Source organism: Pituophis catenifer, unplaced genomic scaffold (assembly GCF_029215685.1).
Source record: "Pituophis catenifer annectens isolate HBS135680 unplaced genomic scaffold, rPitCat1.0.hap2 SCAF_3, whole genome shotgun sequence".
In the NCBI taxonomy this organism is placed as follows: Eukaryota; Metazoa; Chordata; class Lepidosauria; order Squamata; family Colubridae; genus Pituophis; species Pituophis catenifer.
The window spans coordinates 21,200,143-21,223,571 of record NW_027256883.1 but is presented as its reverse complement, the minus strand read 5'-3'; the positions used below and the strand labels follow the sequence as shown (position 1 = coordinate 21,223,571).

At 36.3% G+C, this 23,429-nt stretch overlaps 1 protein-coding gene across 1 annotated transcript in view; it reads right to left on the bottom strand.

The window, feature by feature from the left end:
• Window positions 1–23,429, bottom strand: part of CSMD3 (CUB and Sushi multiple domains 3) — a 700,075-nt gene that overhangs the window by 172,427 nt on the left and 504,219 nt on the right. Inside the window, exons 28-31 of the mRNA XM_070942050.1 lie at window positions 16,678–16,816; window positions 11,806–11,993; window positions 9,688–9,882; window positions 828–944 (exon numbers count right to left, since the gene is read on the bottom strand). Of these exons, the coding sequence (XP_070798151.1) occupies window positions 828–944; window positions 9,688–9,882; window positions 11,806–11,993; window positions 16,678–16,816 (639 nt within the window). The remainder of the gene's footprint in view (window positions 1–827; window positions 945–9,687; window positions 9,883–11,805; window positions 11,994–16,677; window positions 16,817–23,429) is intronic.

Below are 23,429 nucleotides of genomic sequence, written 5' to 3'. Positions count from 1 at the left end.
GAATGTCCTTGTCTACTAGGTGGCTAGGTGGCTCAGCGACTAAAGACGCTGAGCTTGTCGATCAGAAAGGTCAGCAGTTTGGTGGCTCAAATCCCTAGTACGGGTCTCCTGCGTGAGTGGGGGGTTGGACTAGATGACCTCCCAGGTCCCTTCTATCTCTGTTACTGTCGATGTTTTCATAATTATTGGTGTGATTGGATGAGCAATGTTGCATATACTGCATGGAAGTAAAAACTGGAGGGCTACAATCATCCCATTTGCCCACATTTCAAAGCCAATGATTGCTGTTGTAGATGTTCTTGGGATATATGACTTTCCTTTGATATAAACCAGTTAATCAAATAAGTGAGAGGCCATATTTACTAGTAGCAATTTTTTTCAGTAGAATATACATTAAGCTATTTTGTCATTTACAAAATAAATAGCTTGATGGTTAGAATAACACACATTGAAAAATTCAACACAGCTCCAATTCTTAGCCATTTGAATTTTCAGAATCCATTTGCTTGTGTTTATAAGTATATGCTGTGAAAATGTATTATTTAAAGTTGGTAGCTATGCATTGGTCACAATCAGCTTTCCGGAACTCCAAAATATCTGAAGACACCACTGTCTGAGGAAATAGTCTTGTTACTAGAAAAGTGAAATAATTTGTCTAGATAACAAATTGATAGTTGGAATCAAATCTAGGAATTATATGATTGAATGAAGGTTTCAGATGTATCATATAGGTACATCAGATTAAAGAAAATATATGGAATTTTTAACTACAATATGGTATCAATACAATACAATACATATAAAAGAAAAAAAACCCTGCTACTTACCAAATTCTTTAGGAACTGCAATCGAGTAAATGCAGTTATGTCCTATGCTATAGTTTTTAGGGTAGTTTGGTGATAAAACCGTTCCTTCAGAACCCGTGGAACGTATTCCACAAGGTGCTACAAAGTAAAAGACAATTTATTTTACAATATGGTAGGAAAAAGTAAAGTTAGCAAATAAGCAAAATAAATGAACTCTACCTTTAAAAATAAATCAATGGATTAAATCACGTATTTCATGTAGTTTTTCTCACTTTTGGAGTAAACAAACAAATAATCCCTTTTAAGTATTGCAATACTATTGACAGATTTGGTAACCAGAACAAGGAATGATCTTACAAGTAATCCTCAATTTATGGCTGTCATAACATTGAATGGTTATTAAACGAATGGTTGAAAGTCAAAGGCTACTGTATTGACTTATTAGTGTGGCTATATATAGCAGTATTTCTCAACCATGGAAACTTTTAGGTGCATAGAAATCAACTCCCAGAATTCCTCAGCCAGTCACATTGACTGGAGAATTCTGTGAGTTGAAGTCAATGCATCTTAAAGCTGCCTTTAAGACTGCTTAACATTGCTATTCAGAATGCTCTTTTAAGAAGCCCCATCTTTCATACAAGCCTTTCATCACACAATTAGGTTCATATTACAGCCCCAATATCTCTCTCAATCAAATGTGTCCAAAAGTCCAGTAAATGCTACTGTGATTGAACAAAACAAATAGAAGCACATTTTGCTAAGCAATCATCAAAAGCTGCTGCTCAAAGGATTAAGATGTCTTACAGCCTTAGGGTGACCTCTCTAAGTTATCTGTGCTGTATTTATTTTACAAAACACTTTTGTGAAAAATACATCATTGAAAGGAATAGGAGAGGAGGTAGAAGCAAAACCCGAGGTACATACATTTGTATATACATCACATGACAAGCAGTTAAAAAAAATCTCATTCTTTCAACTTGCTCTTGAGATATATATTCTGTATATAAAGTATTTTCTCCTAATGTTTAAGGCCATGTTAAAATTTTCTGTGGCTTCCTTGAATCTCATTTCACTGTTGTAATCATATTTTTGTTTCATATTGACATTTTTTAATGGTTCTTTTGGAAAATGGAATTTTTTTAATAGTTTGCCATTATCTTCTTCCAAGGGATGAGAGAGAATGATGGCCCAAGGTCACTCAGCCGACTTTCATGACTAAAGTAGAACTAGAACTCACTAGAACCTGGTGATTGGCCCAAAGTCACTAAACAGTGACTTTTAGTCACTTTTAGGCTAAAGCAGCACTGTTACTTACAGTCTTCTGTTTGTTATCTATAACTAATACTACACTAAACTGGCTCATTTCTTGAACAGAAAAAAAAATATTTTTTATTTTTGCTGAAGTTTATTTAATCATTCAGTTAAGAATAGAAATTACAAGCACACTTATACCACATCTTCACCCTGAATAAAGCAAGATGGAACGTGGAGGGGAAAAAACCCCACAAAAAAGCCCAAACACCCCAAGTTTTATGATATTGTGTTCAGTTATTTCAAAGCAACTTAAATGGAAAGTCTTACTTCTAGTGAAGCCATAAAAATTGTAATTGGTACTTTAATTATTTAAAGATTTTGATCATAGATCCATTGTGTTGTTTATATTTTATTTTTATTTTGTTTTAATACAAAATGAATGTTAAAAGATTTTAATGAACAAGATCTATTATCTGGATTTTCTATAACAATTGAACAACTTAGAAACTTCATAAATTTCTCTAAAGCTTTACGTGTTTTCAACAATTCCTGAAAAACTCAACTTATAAGGTAACTACCTGTTCTTTTGATAACAACAAAGAGTAAAATCACTGGAAGAAGTTTTAGCTACCAGAATGAGAGGGCAACTAGTTCATCTTTTCAACTCCACAGCTACATGGTAATTACTCTGGACGACTGTCTGTCTGGAGCAGTGGTGGGTTGGCCCCGGTTTGGACCAGTTCACAAGAACCGGTAGTAAAACCGGTGGGAGGTCCCGCCCACCACCCCGGATGTCATCATCGGCGATCTGCACATGCACAGAAGCAAGGCGCATGCGTGTGCAAAGCAATTGCACATGCACAATCCCGTTGTGAACCGGTAGTAAAGGTAAGTAGAACCCACCCCTGGTCTGGAGCAATTTTTTTTTTGTGAGGGGGGGGTCTATGGAGACAGAGTGGAAAGGTGAAGAGGCAGGATAAAGACCAGGAAGTGGCATTACATAATCTAAGGACTACTTGAGTGCAAATGAATTCCATCCCATGAACTTGAATGAACACATATGGAGTACTTATCAGCAGTGTTTATTTATTCAAATTTATTTGAGAATTTATTTCTATCAAATCTTATAAAGGGTATATATCCAATATATACCATACTGCAGTTCTTTGTTGCTTAAAACTTATAGTGCTACAGCATTAGAAATCAATGGATTTGAAATTCAGATTGTGGAACGCACAAGACTAAATATTGATTTATTTTCTTCTAATATCCACTACTAAATACCTATTGAATAAAATGTTTAGAATTTAGATACATACTAGGTCATTTATATAAAGTATAAAATGGGGAAGAGACTAAGAAAGCATTTTCATAAGCATTCATTTTTAAATGAAGTAAATTTGATATGCAAATTATATTATATTTTTCAACACAACGTCAAAGCAGTACTTTGTGTCAAATTACATATGGAATTTGCAATAAAACTGAACAATAATAAAGCTTTAATTACATTATCTAGTGGCTCAGTCTTATGTGAAAGTATCAATTTCAAATAAAGTTGAGCACAGGAATATTTTAACATAATATTTATTTTATTTCTAACTGCAGCAGAGACGTTTAGCCAGCATAGATGGTACAATATTTTATTATGACCCCAAAGTACAAATCTATGCAAATTGTCACCCAGTAACATTATTCTTTAAAACATTCTGCCTTTTAGTTTTAAATGTATTAAATAAACATATTTGCACATTTGCTAATTCAGTGTTCAATACTCCATTATGTTACAGGCATACAGATTATCTTTTATCCCACATTAAAATACTACTTGCTTTCTGTAAATCTGGGAAAAAGTGATTTTGTAGTAGTTGTTGTTCCTCTCTTGTGAGCAGAGGAGTGAACTAAAGAGATATTTTACTCTACACCAGGGCTCTCCAAAATTGGCAACTTTAATCCAGCCTTGAGGAATTCTGGAAATTGAAGTCCACAAGTCATAAAGTTATCAAGTTTGGAAACCCCTGCTCTACATTGTTCTAGTGCCACAAGCAAACATTTATTCACCTCCTGTTAATTCATCCATTAAAATCTAAAGGAAGTGGGACGAAAGGATTTGATGGAATGCACTTTTATATCTAGGGAGCTGCATCAGTTATGCATCTTTCTACCCTTTGGATAATTTGTATACCAAAAGTTTGCATTTTTGTCCAAACACTACAACACAAATGGTTTGATTCAGACAAACTATAAACAAGGGAGGATGAAAGGAATAGATAGCAACTATTTTCGTAGGCACATTTCCCTCATCCATATCTCAATATATACAGTTGTGGTTACTGTTGCAGTTGTTATTATTTGGGAAAAGATAAACTATGATGATAAATTAATATAGTCTGTTTTGCGTATTAACTATGCTCAAAGAGAAGTCAACAAATTTAATCAGTATTCCTAAAAAAAGCTGGGTTATTCCTTGATGTGGAAAACAAAATCAAAATTATATCAAAGTTATATCAACTCTAACGTTGATTTGACTTGGATTGGCAATAATTGTAACTTATATATTCACATAAAACGTGAATACGTCTGAGACGTCTGAGGTGGCTCGGGAGTTCATGGCTTCCATGACAGCCATGGACCTGACTCAGTTAATTCATGGCCCTACTCATATAGGAGGACACACTCTGGACCTGGTTTTTATCTCTGGTCAGTGGTTGAATGGTCTAGATATAGGGGATATAGTCATTGAACCCCTGTCATGGTCAGACCATTCTCTCCTTAGACTTGACCTTCTGACCGCCACACCCTGCCGCAGGGAGGCGGAGCTGACTAGGTGGTTCCATCCCAGGCGCCTGATGGATCCTGATAAGTTCCAATTGGAGCTTGGGCCATTTCCTGAGACTCTGGTTCACGACTCGATGGAAGACCTGGTGGCTGCCTGGGATAGGGTGGCCGCTGGTGCTTTAGATCGGGTCGTGCCTTTGCGGCCTCTGACCCGGCGCCATATCGGCCCAGCTCCTTGTTTCTCCGAGAAGCTGAGGGAGATGAAGTGCCAGAAAAGACGCCTAGAGAGTAGTTGGAGGGCTAGTCGTACTGGATCTGACCGAACACTAGTGAGGTCTTATATCAAGACCTACTTAGTGGCGATAAAAGCGGCAAAGTGTAATTACTTCTCCGCTCTTATCGCATTGGCAGATAATCGCCCAGCCGCCTTGTTTAGGGTGACCCGCTCCCTTCTCCATCTGGGAGTGCGGGAAGACCCCTTGCAAGGGCGTGCTGAGGATTTTGCATGTTATCTGCATGATAAAATCGCTCAGATTCGGGACGGCATGGACTCTGACTGGGTGGGTTCAGGCGATGTGTCTGAGGCGGGTCTTGAGAATGTCATCTGGGAGGATTTCGATCCTGTGACTCCCGAGGACGTGGACAGGATGCTGGGGAGATTGAACGCAACCACATGTTTATTGGACCTGTGTCCCTCCTGGCTGGTGCTGGCTACCCGGGAGGTTACACGAGGCTGGCTCCAGAGGATCATTAATGCTTCTCTGAGCGAGGGTGTCTTACCTCCCGCCTTGAAAGAGGTGGTGGTGAGGCCCCTCCTCAAGAAGCCTTCTCTGGATCCGGCTGTTTTGGCAAACTACCATCCTGTCTCCAACCTTCGCTTTGTGGCGAAGATTGTTGAGAGTGTGGTTGCGCGACAGCTCCCACAGTACCTGGATGAAGCTGTCTATCTGGATCCATTCCAGTCCGGCTTCAGGCCTGGGTATAGCACGGAAACGGCATTGGTCGCATTGGTTGATGATCTCTGGAGGGCTCGGGACAGGGGTTGTTCCTCTGTCCTGGTCCTATTAGATCTCTCAGCGGCTTTTGATACCATCAACCATGGTATCATGCTGCACCGGCTGGAGGGGTTGGGAGTGGGAGGCACCGTTTTACGGTGGTTCTCCTCTTATCTCTCCGACCGGTCGCAGTCCGTGTTGGCAGGGAGGCAGAGGTCGACCCCGAGGCACCTTGTTTGTGGGGTGCCGCAAGGGTCGGTTCTCTCGCCTCTCCTGTTCAACATTTATGTGAAGCCGCTGGGCGAGATCATCCGTGGATTTGGGGTGCGATGCCATCTGTACACTGATGATACTCAGCTGTACATCTCCACCCCAGACCACCCCAACGATGCCCTTGAAGTGATGTCCACACTGAGCAATAAAGTACTAACATAAACAATAAATAATAGTTTCATGAAAAGTAAAACTTATATAGTGTGATTGAAAGTAAGTACACTTGATGACATTGACAAAGAAATTACATGTTATCTTTTGTCCTATGTGAAAAATATAATGTGCAAACCTTAATTATTTTGTTTTTAACAGCTATCATGAAATGTCAAATGATTCAGTATATTTATTCGGTTAATATTTGCATTCATTCATGATAGAATAAGACTATGGACTTCCTTTGTGTTACTTTCTTATGAAAAAGGCATCAAGGACATATAAAATAAGGACATTAGCTACAGGCAAACTGGAGAAATGTTTAAAGTACATATGTTTCCTTTTCTTTTCTTAGTTGAATTTAGGGGGAAATACATTTTTCCAAAACTTTATGGTAGGATATTGAATTGATGAAGACAGTATTTGGTTTACTGTACAATTTATGGGTCATGAATTGAAATTTATGGGTCATGAGGATTCAAAGTAAGTACATATCATCTATCTATCTATCTATCTATCTATCTATCTATCTATCTAGCTATCTAGCTATCTAGCTATCTCGCTATCTAGCTATCTAGCTATCTAGCTATCATTGATTCCTGTCTAGAATCATAGATTATTACTTGGATTCTTTGCAATTCAACAGCATCACCTGTCCTGCTCATTTAATCAGGGCAATTCTGCCACGTGGAAACCTACTCTTTGTGTTCAGAAGTAAAATGCCAGGTACTTACATAAAAATACAAGTCCAGTGACACCAGAATGTCACAGCACATAAATCACAGGCTTACAAATTTGCTTAGGAGCAGACAGCAAAAACATCAACCCTTGTAAAATAAGCACAAATGCCAAAATCTCATTTAATCCTATCAAAATGATAAAAGATGATGGATGATCAAGTTTTAGCAATTCTGTAAAAGGACATGCCTATCTTGCTTTGTGTATAATCACATACACAAAGACCAAGGAAATATGAGACTGCAACCAAGGATTCCACAGTTCAACCCCAAGCTACACATACTGTATTATCTTCTATTGAAATCTGAAATACTTCATGAAATGGGAATAGGGAAAGTGTAATCAAACCCCAGGCCAAGATAGCAGAGAAATTGCTAATTGTATTGTAATCCCTGAAGATGAGGCATAGTATATAAGTTGTGGTGGTGCAGTAGTTAGAATGCAATATTGAAAGCTAACTGATTTCTCACTGCTCACTATCAGGAGTTGGATTATGACTGGCTCAAGGTTGACTACATCTTTTATCCTTCTGAGTTCGGTAAAATGAGGACCCAAAGTCATTCTGCTGACTCTGTAAACTATTTACAGGCTATTTAGAGATGTTTGTAAAGCACTATGAAGTAGTATATAAGTCTAAGTGCTATTGCTAACAAAGCAATATTTTGTTATATTGCTATATAACAAAGAGTCAGCCAAGGTTCAGAGGCCCTAGTAAATGAATTGAATTAGTGTTTAGCATATAAGGCAAAGCTGCAATAAACAATTCCAGAATTAGTTTTTTTTCCCCAGAAAGCACATATAGAAAGCTTTCTATATTAGAGTTCACCTCGTCCCACATTTCCCTTAGTCTTCCTTTTATTATTCTCAGTATGGTATTGCAGTATCCCTTGATGTTTAATTCTTAATCCTGACAGTCTCCAAGAGCTCATGATTTTTGCCAAAGAAATTGGTGTGGACTTTTGAGTCAGGCTTTTTGAGATAGTTCTTCTTCAATTTCTGTACTGGACCATGGCTTCCCAGATGCAGTAGTTTCATGGGTATCATTTACTCATCCTCATCTTCCAAGAAAAAGCCATCAGAAGGGGCCATAGAAGCAAAATCAATATATGTGCAATATTGCCCAGAGCTAGAAATAAATTGCTGACCTCTTGTGATAAATTAACTAGACTCACTTGTCTTTATTTAATAGTATTTTTGCTCCAAAAATAAAGCAATACCAATCACAGCACAGTACAAACTACCATCAATACCACAGTGTTAAAATAATAAATTTTAAAAAATGTAATTCCTACACCACCATAATTTACATCAGTGAGCAATGCTGTGAAATTAAAAATGCTTCCTTCATAAAGGCCCAAAGAAAAATAAGTGTTTTAAGGCCTTTTTAGAATCTCAGCCCATACCTTAAATGTAATTTAAAAAGGAATCTTGTCCAAACAATATGAGTAAGAGAAAATAAACGGTACTTTTGCAAGGGAGCTTTAAAGCTTTTAATCTAGCTATTTGTTTCCAAAATTAATCACAGCAACCATTAAGATAAACGATTTTAAACTGAATTTCATAAGGATAGGCCCTTTCCTGCCTAAAATATACATAGATTTATAAAAATGTTTGAATGGATACCAACAGGTGCTGATAGTATTCATGCTTTGCCATTGATTCATGTCCCAATTGACCTTATTTCATAAAATCCAACCATTCAAACTGAACAAAAAATGTATCTGCTAACAAAGATATAATACCTAACTAAAGGTCGTTTCAGAACTTCAATCCTTTTGAGTTATGAAATACAATGAAATGAAATGGTACATAATGATTCTTTGAGTTCTGATATATAATGAAATAATTTTAGTGTTCAAGTAATCATCGTGGGCAGCATGTTGAAAAGTTGCTTAGATAGTTGGTACAATGCAAAATCCATTTCTTTCGGTTTCTCATGATAGTAAACTTCTGATGACTGACCACTCTAAGTGTTATCTACTAAAAATTCTCAGATAAAGCATAACATTGTCTGAGGCCTAGTTCCATTGGATGACCAGCTTTAGAGTATTTTGTGATGTGTTAGCTTGAATTCCAGTGAGAACACTGACATTCAGCTGACATCAGGGTTGTTAATGTTTTTCCAGAAAATATGTACAATTATTTTCTTGCTCTCCCACCCCTCTGTCTCATCTGTGTTCTTGTTATTTGAGACAGCATTCCAGATGACTGAATGGAAAACGGGAGAAGAATACTTTGGTGTTGCATTCATAAGAACCAGTGGTGAGCTGGTTCAGACCGGTTTGGGCAAATCAGTAGTTCTGACCAGCTGCTGGGCCCTCCCACCTACCCTAGCGCTATCACGTCCTATATAATCACCAGTTTTTCAATACCATGTGCACTCACATTTTCGGTTCTGGTTGTTACAGTATGTGACTCCCACCTCTTATAAGAACCACTCTGATGCAATACATACCAGCATGTGAAAATAACAAACAAAGGAGAAAAACAATACTTCATGTGAATCTCTATGTAAGTCATACATTTCCTTATGCACCCATAAAAGCATCACCATCATTCATGGATGGATGGATGGATGGATGGATGGATAGGTAGGTGGGTAGGTAGGTGAGTTGGTGGGTGAGTGAGTGAGTGAGTGAGTGAGTGAGTGAGTGAGTAAACAAATACTAAAATTCTTCTCAAAATCTTACCATGACAAGTAGGTAAGGCTCTGTTCCATCCAGGTCTTCCATCATCTCCCATGATACAAGTAAGTGTAGAGTATCCTTGAAGAACATAGCCAGCATCACAATAATATGTGACTGTTGATCCTAGTTTATAATCCATTCCAAGTCTTGTACCATTCATGATATTCCCAGGATCAAAGCATGACTCACGTAACTTGGCTTTAATTTGAGCAAAGGGAAAAGACAACACTGCTGTTAGAACACAACATTTGCGGTAATTTGATGTACTGAATTTTTAAAATATGGCATACCCATACGAGACAACCAGCAAAACAATTATAAGCATCATTTCTTTTTCAAAGTACATGTTATGCCATCAGGTAGTCCAAAATAATCTTTGCAAAGAAAGATGTCAAAAGCATCTTAAATCTTTATTTCCCTTGTGCTAAACAAGATTAAGATGCTCTAATGACTTCCTTTTCTCTCACCACCAATTTTGCTTTAAACATAAAACAAAAACACAAAGTAATCAAAATTCTTACAAAGGTTAGCGTGTTTCATTCTTTTTTCTTTCCCGTCATTTTTTTCCTATGATTTCTAACAGAAAAACTTATACTGTGGGGCAGCATGAGATTCAGACTGATAAAAGCAATGTTGTGGCGGTTTAATGCTTGTCTCTTTTCTATCTGTGTTTTGAGACTACAGACCAGTGGTGAAATGTAAAATTTGTTACTACCGGTTCTGTGGGCGTGGTTTGGTGGGGGGGTAATATGAGTGGGCGTGGCCAACTTTTTTTTTTTTTTTACTTTTAAAACCATTTTTTCTACAACCTCTTCGGCTGCAGAGGTTGCAAAAAATACTTTTAAAAGCCTCTGACGAGCCCAGCTGACTTGCCTGATCGGCAGAGGCTTTTCTTTTTTTTTAAAGCCTCTGACAATCCCAGCTGACTTGCCTGATTGGCAGAGGCTTTGTTTCTACTTTTAAAAGCATTTTTTTGGCCAAAGAGGTTGTAGAAAAAATGCTTTTAAAAATAAAATAAAAAGCCTCTGATGATTGTGCAGCTCAGCTGGGCATGGGGGTGGGGAGGGATTTTTGCTACCGGTTCTCTGAACCACCCGCCACCATCGCTACTGGATCGGGCGATCCGGTTCAAACTGGGAGCATTTCATCCCTGCTATAGACCACACACAAGAATCAGAGTTTGCAGCACAATGTTATAACACTGTGACATTATTTTGTCACAATACTAAAAACAGTGAGGTCCTGAGGATGTCACCACACTATGATGTTTTTAAAATCAAAGAGCTTTTTTTATAAGTACTGTGTTTCCCCCAAAATAAGACCAGGTCTTATTTTAATTCTTGCTCCAAAAGACACATTTAAGTCTTATTTTCCGGTTAGGTCTTATATTCAGGGAAATATGGTACTAAATGCATGCATCTGGCTTAAGTGGGGATTATTTTGGGGGTAGTGCTTATATTACGAGTATCCTGAAAAATCATGCTAAGGCTTATTTTCCAGTTGGGTCTTATTTTTGGGGAAACAGGTTAGTCCTTGTTTTACAACTACTTGCTTAAAGACTGTTGGGAGTTATAACAGACCCACAAAAAGTACTTATAACCTAATTTCGGAGTTCCAATGGCTGCAACCATATGATCTTATTTTCAATATTTAGGCATTAGCTCACATTTACAGTCATTTGCAGGTTCCTATAGTCATATGACCATAATTTTTGGCATATTTTGCTGGTTTCTGCTGTTTATGTCTGGTTTCCAGGCAAAAAATGCTGATTCGGTAAAAAAGATTTGCTTAATAACCATTGCATTCACATAATGTTCATAAAATAGTGCATGGTCAGATGGTGACCTACTTAATAACCACAATAATTTATGACCATCATTCCAGCCTCAATGTGTCATACGTTGAGGACTGCCTGTAACCATTTAATGTAAGTACCATAAGTAAGCAATGTAAGTAAGCAATCATTTCACATAAGAATTAAACAAGTCACAAATAAAAAGGTAGATAAGCAAAATGACTTGATGCTTGACTTAATGCAAATAGGAACTGTAAAGGAGTTATGCTGGACCAAATGTTCCAACATCTATGACCCACATTAACACAGGAGTTACAGTTACATACCTTTATATTCCAAATGGAACCCAGTAAAACTAACAGATCCATCACTTCGAAAAGCCAGATGCATTGAGTTTGAACTGCTTTCTATTCTCTCTGGCAATTTGCTATCTTGAAAACTTCCAATTAATGGGCTATTGCTGTCTGGCCCATCATAGATGTAGAGAAAATCATAATTTGGTTCTATGCTGAAGCTGTAAAATATTAAAAAAATAAAATAAAATAAACATATCACATTAGATCAAAATATTGCTTGTGCAATAATTCATGTAGACCACTGGCACTATGGAAATAAGTCTTAACTATACTTAATACTTAGTCTTAAGTATTCACCATTGTTATTGGTTCTATCCTAACACTTAACTATCATTAAGTGTTGTACCTTATGATTCTTGACAAATGTATCTTTTCTTTTATGTACACTGAGAGAGTATGCACCAAGACAAATTCCTTGTGTGTCCAATCACACTTGGCCAATAAAAAATTCTATTCTATTCTATTCTATTCTGTTCTGTTCTGTTCTGTTCTGTTCTGTTCTGTTCTGTTCTGTTCTATTCTATTCCAATTTTTAGTGTAACTATAAACATGAATTCAAACCATTATATATAATTACTCTCTTCTAAATGCCAATATGCAGCAACCTTATATTTGCTTGGATATCTTAATAAGGAAAAAACTCTCCAGTTGCGCTGAAAATATAATAAAAATGCTTGTCAGATTTTATTCTTTTATTTATAAATAGGATGTTTATCATTTGTATAATCTTTTGAATATCAGTTGGAGAGAACCGATGAGAACCAGTGTGATTTAGGTTTAGCTACGAGAAAATCTGGAGAAGGATAACTTATGTCCATCATCTTCAGCTCCCAAGGGAAAGTGGGGATATGGATTGAATAAATATCCACATAATTTCCTTTGAATGTTGGCATAAAAATGTGGGTTTCCTTCCAAAAAATGCATTTGATTGTTGTTGTTGTTGTTGTTGTTTTGGTTTTTGGAGAGTAGAAAAGTAATAATTAAAGCATCAGATAGAAAATTAAAACATGATTAATTTTTCTTTCTTTCTTACAAAATTATGCATTTCTGGGCATCTTTTTAATCATCATCATCTTTCTTCCATCTTCCATCATAAAATTTGAGGTGACCTTTTTGTTAGCTTTTTTCTGTTCAAAAATACTTCATCCTTTTCATCCTTTGTAGATCCGAAAAGGCACTATGGTTAATAGATTTGCTTTGTTTGATCTCCAACTTTGTTTTAGATCCTGGACTATCTTTGAGAATTTGAACAAACAACATTTAATAACTAAGAAAGCATTGTTCACCTAAGCCTTGGTGGTATGTAAATATGTGGTTTATAAAATGGACTCTTAATCTGACGATGATATTTTCCTTTTAATTTCATACATTCACCTCTTCCAAAAGCTGTAAACTTATTTTAGTAGAGGAGCCAAAGATACAGATTGTCTGCATTAAACCTTTATGAACTGGATTATGTAACATCATTAATACTCAGCATGATTCATATTGCTTCCTTTCTATTCACCTGTTCCTGTTCAGCATGGCATTCATTTCCGGTATCATTGCCCACAAGGAATAGACAGAAGCAGCTTTTCATGTCATATAATATGCAACATGATACAGATATTTCTTGACATACAGCCATTGATTTACTGACCATTCAAAGTTACAATGGCCCTGAAAAAAGTGACTTGTGACTGTTTTTCACACTTAACAACTCTTGTAGCATCCCCATGGTCATGTGATCAAAAGTCACCCCCGCTTGGCAATTAGCATGCATTTATAACCATTGCAATATCTTGGGGTCATGTGATCACATTGTGTTTGCATTTCCTGCATCGGATGAGGAAAGCACATCTTTCTCCTTCTGTCCTAGTCACTTTTTACAGAGCACAATTGAGAACATTTTAACAAACTGTATCACAGTTTGGTTTGGTGGCAGCAGTGCCTCAGATAGAAAGTCCATACAGAGAATGGTAAGGACAGCTGAGAAGATTATGGGAAGCTCCTGTTATTCAGGATACTTCTTAGATGCGCTATGTGCTTAGAGCTGAAAGCATTGTTAGAGACCCCCCACACTCACTTTACGGTCTGTTTCTGTTGCTCCCCTCTGGGAAGAGGTTTTGAAGTATTTCTAGCAGGACTACATAATTTTGTAACAGCTTTGTTCCCTATCCATCTGGCAATCTCGCAAAATTTATTTTTCTTGCCATGTACATGTATACATCCGAACTAGACTGTGTTGTTTCTCTGTGTCATATAATATATGCGGGTATATGCATATTTATTTATTTATTTATTTATTTAGTCATGTTAATGTGGTGTATATTGGAGGTGGTGACCCTTTGAGAATGAAATTTCCTTTTAATGTATGCCAATAGTGTCCATTCAAAGTGACAATACAGTCTAAGTTTACCTTTTGAACCTTCTGACAAACAAAGTCGAGAGGAAAGCCAGATTCATTTAACAACTGTGTTACTAGCTTAATAACTACAGTGATTTACTTAACAACTGTGGCTAGAAAGGTTGTAAAATGGGGCAAAACTCATTTAGAATCTTTCTTGCTTAGCAATTGAAATTTTGGGCTGAAATTATGATCATAAGTGGAGGATTACCTGTATTCAAATTCAATGTGTTTCTTACAATCATCAATCATCAACTACAATTTCTGCAACATAGCATTGAATATTGGAAGGAAGGATTACACTAAAATTATTATTTAAGAGCCAGAACCAGAAGCACAAATTCTGTATTCACACCATAGATGCACTTCAGAAGACAACAAGGAAGAAGGTTTCTCAGAAATCTGGCTGATCCAATTCACTCCTAAAACTACAAATAGTAAATATGTCTTCTATTTTCACTAAATCTGTTTTACAAATAAACCTATATTACATAAACAATTACTAATTACTCTTTTTCCCTGAAAATAAGACATCCCCCAATAATAACCACAATTGGGCTTTTGAGCGTATGAGCTAAAATAAGTCCCTCCTGAAAATAAGCCCTCCTCAAAAATATTTAAACACATGCGCATGGTCCCCACCATTTCCTCTGGTTTCCTCCATGTGCTCCAAAATAATAAGACCTCCCCGAAAATAAGGCCAGGTGCTTATTTTGGGGTTCAAAAAAAATATAAGACAGGGTCTTATTTTCGGGGAAACACGGTAATATAAAAGAGAAGGGATAATTTTACCAAGTAACATTCTTAAAAATAAAAACAAAACAAAACAAAGAAACCCCCTCTTAATCCTAATCCCATTTATAGTAAGGTAAACCTGTTTTGCCTCCCACAAGAAAGGTAACACTTATTAACAAGGTGATTGACTTTATTTAATTAATTAATTATACCCACCCCCTACCTGGCACCATGCTTCTCTTTAAGGCTACAGTATGTTCTTCTTTCAAATTTACCAGTTGACACTACAATTTCTTAGAAGTGGGGAAAACTATGTTTCTTGTGTTAATATTGTAGTATAAGTAAAGGGTACATTAACCTTGATTATTTTACTTTTTAAACTTGCCTAATAGTGGAAAACCCAGAACACATACATCCAAAGAGCTGAATGACGCCATTGAGGATTGCAAATAGGAATCCAGGTTAACTGAAGTCAATTTCCATGAACTCAGCACTTCTCTAATAACATTTTTTTTTTTGTAGAGTATTGTTCATTAGATACATTTTTCTATATGCTACATCAGGCAGATGGATATCTTCTAAACTCATGTCATAATTAAGGAACTTCTGGAAAGCAATTGAATGCCTATTGCCACTTGTCTAACAGTTTTAGATCTAAATCTTTCAAATTCCCCCAAGGCTTCAGCAAAACAACAAAACAATATATTTACAAGTAATATTTCACATATAAAATGTCCGAAATTCTCTAAACAGGCAAATCATTAAGTGTCAGTTTTGGCATCTTATTGGTTTAAAGATTTTCCCAAGATACCTAACATTTTCATAATAGCTGTTCAATTCTATTTTTTTTTTTTAATGGCTTGGCTGACTTTTATTGATTGGCATAATTCATTCCCTGCACTATTTCTGGGCACATTAATTGTATTGCCTTATTCTTTTAATTGGATATTGCTCAGGGAATTTAAACTAAAGGGCAGATAAGAAATATAATAAGAAATGAAATAATGATTAAGTAAACAAATAAATAAAACAAATACTTTTCCCCAGTTGATGTAGTTGTGTTCTAGGCTATCCATTTTTGCCTTGCTATAGATTATTTAATATTGATGGAACAATAAATATTCATACCAGGATATAAAAAACAGCAGAAAAGCTTTAATTTTGATGCTTAGATTTATTGCTATCGATGAATTTTCTAGGCTGCCTAGAAATAGTTGACAAACGAACGGGGTAGAAATATGTTGATACAATCATTCTCCAAGTTCTTAATCAAAGTAGTCTTAATGTATAATTCTAAATTTTTCGAGCAAATATCTCAATAGGTGTATTGATAATAACTGAGACAAAATTTTCTGATAACCTCATTAAATCTGTTACTCTGGAAGATAACAGTGCTTGGTTTTGAAAAGCAGTTATCTTATCAGGCTTACCAAACAAAAAAACAAAACAGATGTCTATGGAGATTCTCAGTCATCCAGGACATGGTTGTCCCAGAGATGCTTTTTCAAAAGGCAACTGGACTTTCTTTGAAGATATTTTCCTTGAAGATATTTTGCTTCTCATCCAAGAATCTTCTTCAGTTCTGGAGTTCTTGGATGAGAAGCGAAACGTCTTCAAGGAAAATCAAAGAAAGTCAAGTTGCCTTTTGAAGAAGCACCCTTTGGAAAACAAAGACATCTTCAATAAATATATTATTGAAATTTTACTAAGCAGTTACTTACCTAATAAAAGCTAATGATATTACATAGTCATTATTAACAGTAATAGTCCAGTCACAGTCTCTGCTATGGGGATAAGGATGTGGGAAATTTGGCGAAAGAATAAAACCCGATGATCCCGTCAGATTGCCTCCACAAGGTGCTGTGAATGAATTAAACAAAGAATATAAAAAAGGCAATTGCATCATACAATATAAAGAATGAACAATAAGCAAAGTAAAAAAAAAAAACATCTTTGGGTTATAGAAAAACACAAGCTAATTTATTCTATTTTTTTAGTATCTCTAAATTAAAAGGCATTCTGGTCAAAGAAACAGGAAGGGAATAACCTCTTAAGGATACATTCATGCTTTTGAGCTACATTTCTGTTGCCTTAAACTTTTGTTTGGAAAGTGCTACTCTGAATAAACCATGTGAATATTGAATCATAGAAAAAGAACTAGCATTTAATAATGGATATAAATACTGTAAAGATAGGTTAGGAGCAAGATGCAAAAAAAGTACATTTGACAGCAAACATAAGAATGACATTGTGTATTAAAGCAGAGTTTATTACTAATATAATTTTCTTATATAACTAAAAGTCCTAGAAGCTGTAGTTGCAACAAATTTTGAAAACATGTATATTTTTTTGTTGTTATACAATATTGGATTTGTATGTTTCTCTTATTATTATTTTTTTATGTTCTTCCCCATATGTTTTATGTTCTACGTTTTTCTTATTAGTTGTATGGATAAACAGATCTATGAATAATTCACATTTGAAATTATTTTTATTTGCTTAGTTTGGCAGAGGGGAGCCCATTTATGATAACATGATTTATGCAAATATCTGTTTACTTTTATTATTAAAAAAGGAAGACACATTTTATAATCCAATGCTGATAGACTAGGAGAGATTAGTTTCAAGAGAGGAATCTTTAAGGTGAGTCATCATCATCATCATCATCATCACTATTGTTTGTTATTGCTCTGATTCCTTTGTCAACAATACTGAACAAGTTAAATTATTAAATATGAAAAACATCTGCCAGGCTATCTCCCCTCCTTTACATGCATAACCTGAAGCTTAATGGAAAAATACCACCTGAAACAGAATCACTATTAAACACTCTATGTATATAGAGTCAAGATATTACAATGGAGTTTGGACTGGACAACGTGCCACCCACATCATCAATAGGGGGAAAAATAGTGAAAACTGGATGAATCAAGATGCCTATGGAAATAACATCAAGAGTCTGAATGAAAATTATCACTACAAATAGCTAGTCATCCTTCAAGCTGACAAAATCAAGGGCACTGGAGTCAAGAAAAAGGTTAGAAGTGAATACATTGTAAGATTGAAGAAGAGCTTAAAATCCAAAGTCAGTGGGGAAATATTGATTTGGCCAAGTGTGATTAGATACACAAGGGATTTGCCTCCAGTGCTGAAGCGCTCATGCAAACTAACAGAATAATGATAATCACCATAACAATATTATCAATAAGAGGGTGGAGTAAGAAAAATAATAAGTAGGATAAATAATATTGCTACATATGAAAAAATACACATAGATATTAGAAAGTACTGTGAGAATTAGATGTTCAGCAGAGTGATGGAATGAGAGAAAAATCTGTCTCTGTGTCCAGTTGTTTCGGCCTGCAATGCTCTGTAGGAGTCGAAACAGTTTATATCCAGAATGTGAGGGTTCTGCAGATATCTTCTCAACTGTCCTTCTGACCCATGCAATACGTATCTATATCTATATCTATATCTATATCTATATCTATATCTATATCTATATCTATATCTATATCTATATCTATATCTATCTATCTATCTATCTATCTATCTATCTATCTATCTATCTATCTATCTATATTGTGTGTGTGTGTGTGTGTGTGTGTGTGTGTGTATGTGTGTCCTGGATCATTAACAATATCTGAAGGATATTGAAGAAGAAAATGCACAGAAATTATTGCAACATGAAAACTTATCTGCATATGGGAGAGATAAAGTTATAAAGTTAATGAAGATTAGAAAAGGGATCTGGCAAGGCAGAGTATATGACTAGTACACACACACACACACATACACACACACACACACACACACACACACACACACACACCAGGCCAAGCAGATAACAATAAGACTTGGCAATGACTAAGAGCAGGAAAATTGAAGAAAAAAGGCCAAGCCTTACGGTCGCAGTTTGTGTTGACAGGCGGGCAGAGGTCGACCTCGAGGCCTCTCATTTGTGGAGTGCCGCAAGGGTCGGTCCTCTTGCCCCTTCTGTTCAACATTTATGTGAAGCCGCTGGGCGAGATCATCCGTGGCTTTGGGGTGAGATACCACCAGTACGCTGATGACACCCAGCTGTACATCTCCACCCCAGGCCACCCCAGCGATGCCCTTGAAGTGATGGCCCAGTGCCTGGAGGCTGTACGGATCTGGATGGGGAGGAACAAGCTCAGGCTCAACCCTTCCAAGACTGAGTGGCTGTGGTTCCCGGTATCCTGATATAGTCAGCTGACTCCATCGCTGACTATCGGGGGTGAGTCTTTGGCCCCCGTGGAGAGGGCGCACAATCTGGGTGTCCTCCTGGATACGCAGCTGTCCTTGGAGGAACATCTGACGGCTGTTGCCAGGGGGACCTTTTGTCAGGTTCGCCTGATCCGCCAGTTGCACCTCTTTCTTGATCAGGATTCCATGCGCACAGTCACTCATGCCCTCATCACCTCTCGCCTGGACTACTGCAATGCTCTCTACATGGGGCTCCCCTTGAGGAGCACCCGGAGGCTCCAACTGGTCCAAAATGCGGCCGCGCAGGTAATTATGGGAGCTGCATGGTGCTCCCGCATAACACCGCTCCTGCGCGAGCTGCACTGGCTCCCAGTGGTCTTCCGGGTGCGCTTCAAGGTGTTGGTTACCACCTTTAAAGCGCTCCATGGCATAGGACCTAGTTATCTTCGAGACCGCCTTCTGCCACCGACGACCTCCTATCGACCCCTGCGCTCCCACAGAGAGGGCCTCCTCGGGTGCCATCAGCCAAGCAATGCAGGCTGGTGACCCCCAGGGGGAGGGCCTTCTCTGTGGGGGCTCCCACCCTCTGAAATCAGCTGCCCCCAGAGATAAGGAGAATCCAAGACCTCCATGCCTTCCGCCGTGCCCTTAAAACTTACCTTTTCCAACAAGCCGGGCTGGCCTAACAAATTTTTTAAATGATTTTAAATTTGTTTGTCTTTTTAAATTTTGGGCTAAATTGAGATATTTCCTTTTAATCTGTTCTTAATGTATTTATTATGTGTTTTTATTTGGCTGTACACCGCCCTGAGTCCCTAGGGAGAAGGGCGGTATATAAATTTGAAGTAAAATAAAATAAAAATAAAAAATGAACAAATGCATACAAAGCCAGAACTGAGAAGATAGCAACTGACAGAAAATGCTTCCTCTGCAAAGAAGCTGAAGGAACTATAGACCACCCAACCAGCTACTGCAAGAATATCACATAGAATAACAATGGGATGGAACAATAATGGTTCATAGGAATATTTGTAAGAAATACCGCTTACCAGCAAGCAAGAACTGGTGGGATCACAACATTAATAAATGGTGTTTGCATTGTGATGTCAATACACATGTAATATAATGTCAGTGTCATCATGTTTAGGAACAGATTCCCATACATTCCAGCCTTTGGCAATTACAGCCATTCACACTACTGGGAAATCTGATTTAAAAAAGGTTTATTTCTGAGTAGATATGCAAAAGAGTACACTCCTAAGTCTAGGTTTCTCTTCCCAGAATAAAATATTTCTGTTTTGGTGTTCAAAGACCTTAAAGACTGCTATTAAAAACATACTGTAATTCTAAAGTGATAGAACCACTCTAACACAAAGTCCATTCAGGAAAGTTAACCTTAAATAAGAATTAAGCAACAATTGCAAACTTAGAATTTGAATAATGGTATTATTAAACATGCATAAAAATATGTAGCAATGAAATGCTAGAATTAAACAGTGGGCGATTAGATAATGAAATAATATATTTTAATGTAAACATGTGTATTAGTAGAATTATATGGATTGAAGGATCAGAAAAAACAGGAATAGCTGTACTTTAAATGTATAAATGATTGTGATTGGTACTAAAAGGGTATACTGAGACACTGAATAATGAAAGAATGAAGGATGAAATTTTGACATAAATTGATGTGAAGAGTTAATTAAGGGAAATATGAATTAAAAAAAAACACATCTGAATATTTTGCGAGATGGGAAAGAAAAAAAAGTTAAAATAGAGATAGAAATAAGAGGGGAATAATAGTATATATATATGTTTGTATGTGTGTGTGTGTGTGTATGAAGATATATGAAAAAACAAAACGAAGGTTTAGAACTGAAGGGCGATAGTAAAAGATATTGTGTTTATTTGTATTGAGATGTATGAAACCCAGGTATCACACCATTCACACATTGATATGTATAAACAATATAAAATAAAAAACTTGAATTAAAAAAAAAGGAAAGTTAACCTTAGAAAGCCAACCATTTTTAAAATGATTCTATAATATTAAGTTATTGGGTTGTTAGGTTAATTAAAAAAAAATCAGTTAAAACACTGGGTAATTAACTGTTTTATTACCACAAGTTAAATGTAACATAATGTAGTTATGATATATTGGGTTACAGGCTTTAGTGGTGATTTTTTTCCCCAAGATACTTCTGGTAAAATGTGGAGGAATGTTCCATGGGAGTAGAACAATTTACACTAAATGTTTCACTAGTAAAAGGAAACAAAATGTTTGACTGCTTCCTTCCTTGTTTGGACAATTCCTGATCATTCCAGAAATTTATATAAAAAGAGGATTCATCATATCGTGATCTTTTAAATGTTAACAAAAAAAAATAATATTATGGGAGCATAAAAAAGCATAAACTAGTGATTTGTGATCAAAAGAAATAACTCATATAATATATATAATTAACATGACAAGTCAACTGCAATTAAATCACCATAATTATAACTCCAATCAAGCCATTTTAAGATTGATGTAAACTTGTAAGGCATTATGTATGGGAATTAGCACAAAGCATTGATTTTATGGACCCTTTGAGCAAAATATGAGTTTAGGAAAAGCTAAAAAAATGCTATGTCATCACAAACTCTGTCTGAGCCAAGACATTCTTGATGCAGTAGCATCCATAGGAGCTTTCTGTTTTTATCAGAAGGAGGAAAATGACACTCCACACTGAGAGTACAACATTACAGTGCTCATACTGAAGGGCTTAGGTCATGAGCCCACAATGTTGCTATCATATTTTTTGCTTCCAGTTAATAGGCTTATTCTGTAGTTGGCAAGAATATAAAAAAAGTCCTTTAGCAGCCATTTTAAGTAGGATTTATGAACCAGGAAATGGATCATATCCATACTCTTCTCAGGTTAATTCCTTGTTCAAATATGTCCATTAACCTTCTTTCTTATCAACTTTTGGTTCTTTTTCAAGTGTGTGAATGGTTATTGTTTGTTTTGTTTTTACCTACTCTAGAATGGTTCCCTGGTGGCCAGGATTTGTTCCGGATAAATTGATATTGTCTTCACAACCTTGAATGACCAGTTGTTGCAGCAGTTACTAGGATATTAGAAATACTGCAAATTGAGAACAGAGGGACCTCTGAAGCAGGGATGAAATCCCAGGTTCTGACAGGTCCTGGAGAACTGGTAGCAGAAATTTTGAGTAGTTCGGAGAACTGGCAAATACCGCTGCCCCAGATTGGGGTGGGAATGGAGATTTTGCAGTATCCTTCCCCTGCCATGCCCACAAAGCCATGCCCACAAAGCCACACCATGCCCACAAAGCCATGCCCACAGAATTGGTAGTAAGAAAATTTGGATTTCACCACTGCTCTGAAGTACCTTTGAAGTGAAAGAATTACTGAGTAAACTCTGGAAGCATAGACAAATAAGGCCTTTTATTAACAGTGCCACCCATTTCCTGTTTATTATTTTTTTCAACCACACAAGCATGGTAGATAGAATGTGAAATGATCTAATTTTCTATCCTCCATTGCTGATCTTAATGCTGTTATTATTAACTGTGGATATAACTACAAATCTGTCAACTTGGGTACACAAATTAATTCTTTACTCTTTACTCTTATACTAAAAAAATGGGTCTGATACATACTGACTTAAAAACATGTTCTTATTATAATGATAATCACTTGTGTGAGACATATGGTTTAATTCTTTCTTTCTGAATATATATATATATCCCCTAAAATTGCTTGTCATTTGCATTTAAAATGAATTTCGCTTTGGCACAAAGTTCATATAATTAATGTCTCAATTTCTGCTGATTTATTTCAGGAAAAAAAATCACAATAAAACAACCTACTTCTGCTTTTGCATCATTTTGATTTTCCCTAATGGACTTCAAAGTTACATTAAATGTTCATCTCAGAATTTAGCAAGATTTTTAATTAACAATAAAAGACAATGATGCAAACATATCCTAAGAAACTATTCCTGATGCAGATGGGAACCAACTAGGCAGTAAAAGTATCTTAAAGTACTCAAGTACTAATACATTCTAACTTTCAGCAATTAAATAATTATATGGATTTCTTCTTGTCTTTTTTAAATTTAGCAATTAAAGTCTTTGTCCAATGCTGTTATTTAAACACATTCGAAGGTATAGATCTGGATTATTGTATTTTTCCCATCATTGCAGAAAATAAGCCTGTTTAACATTTTGCAACATCCAAA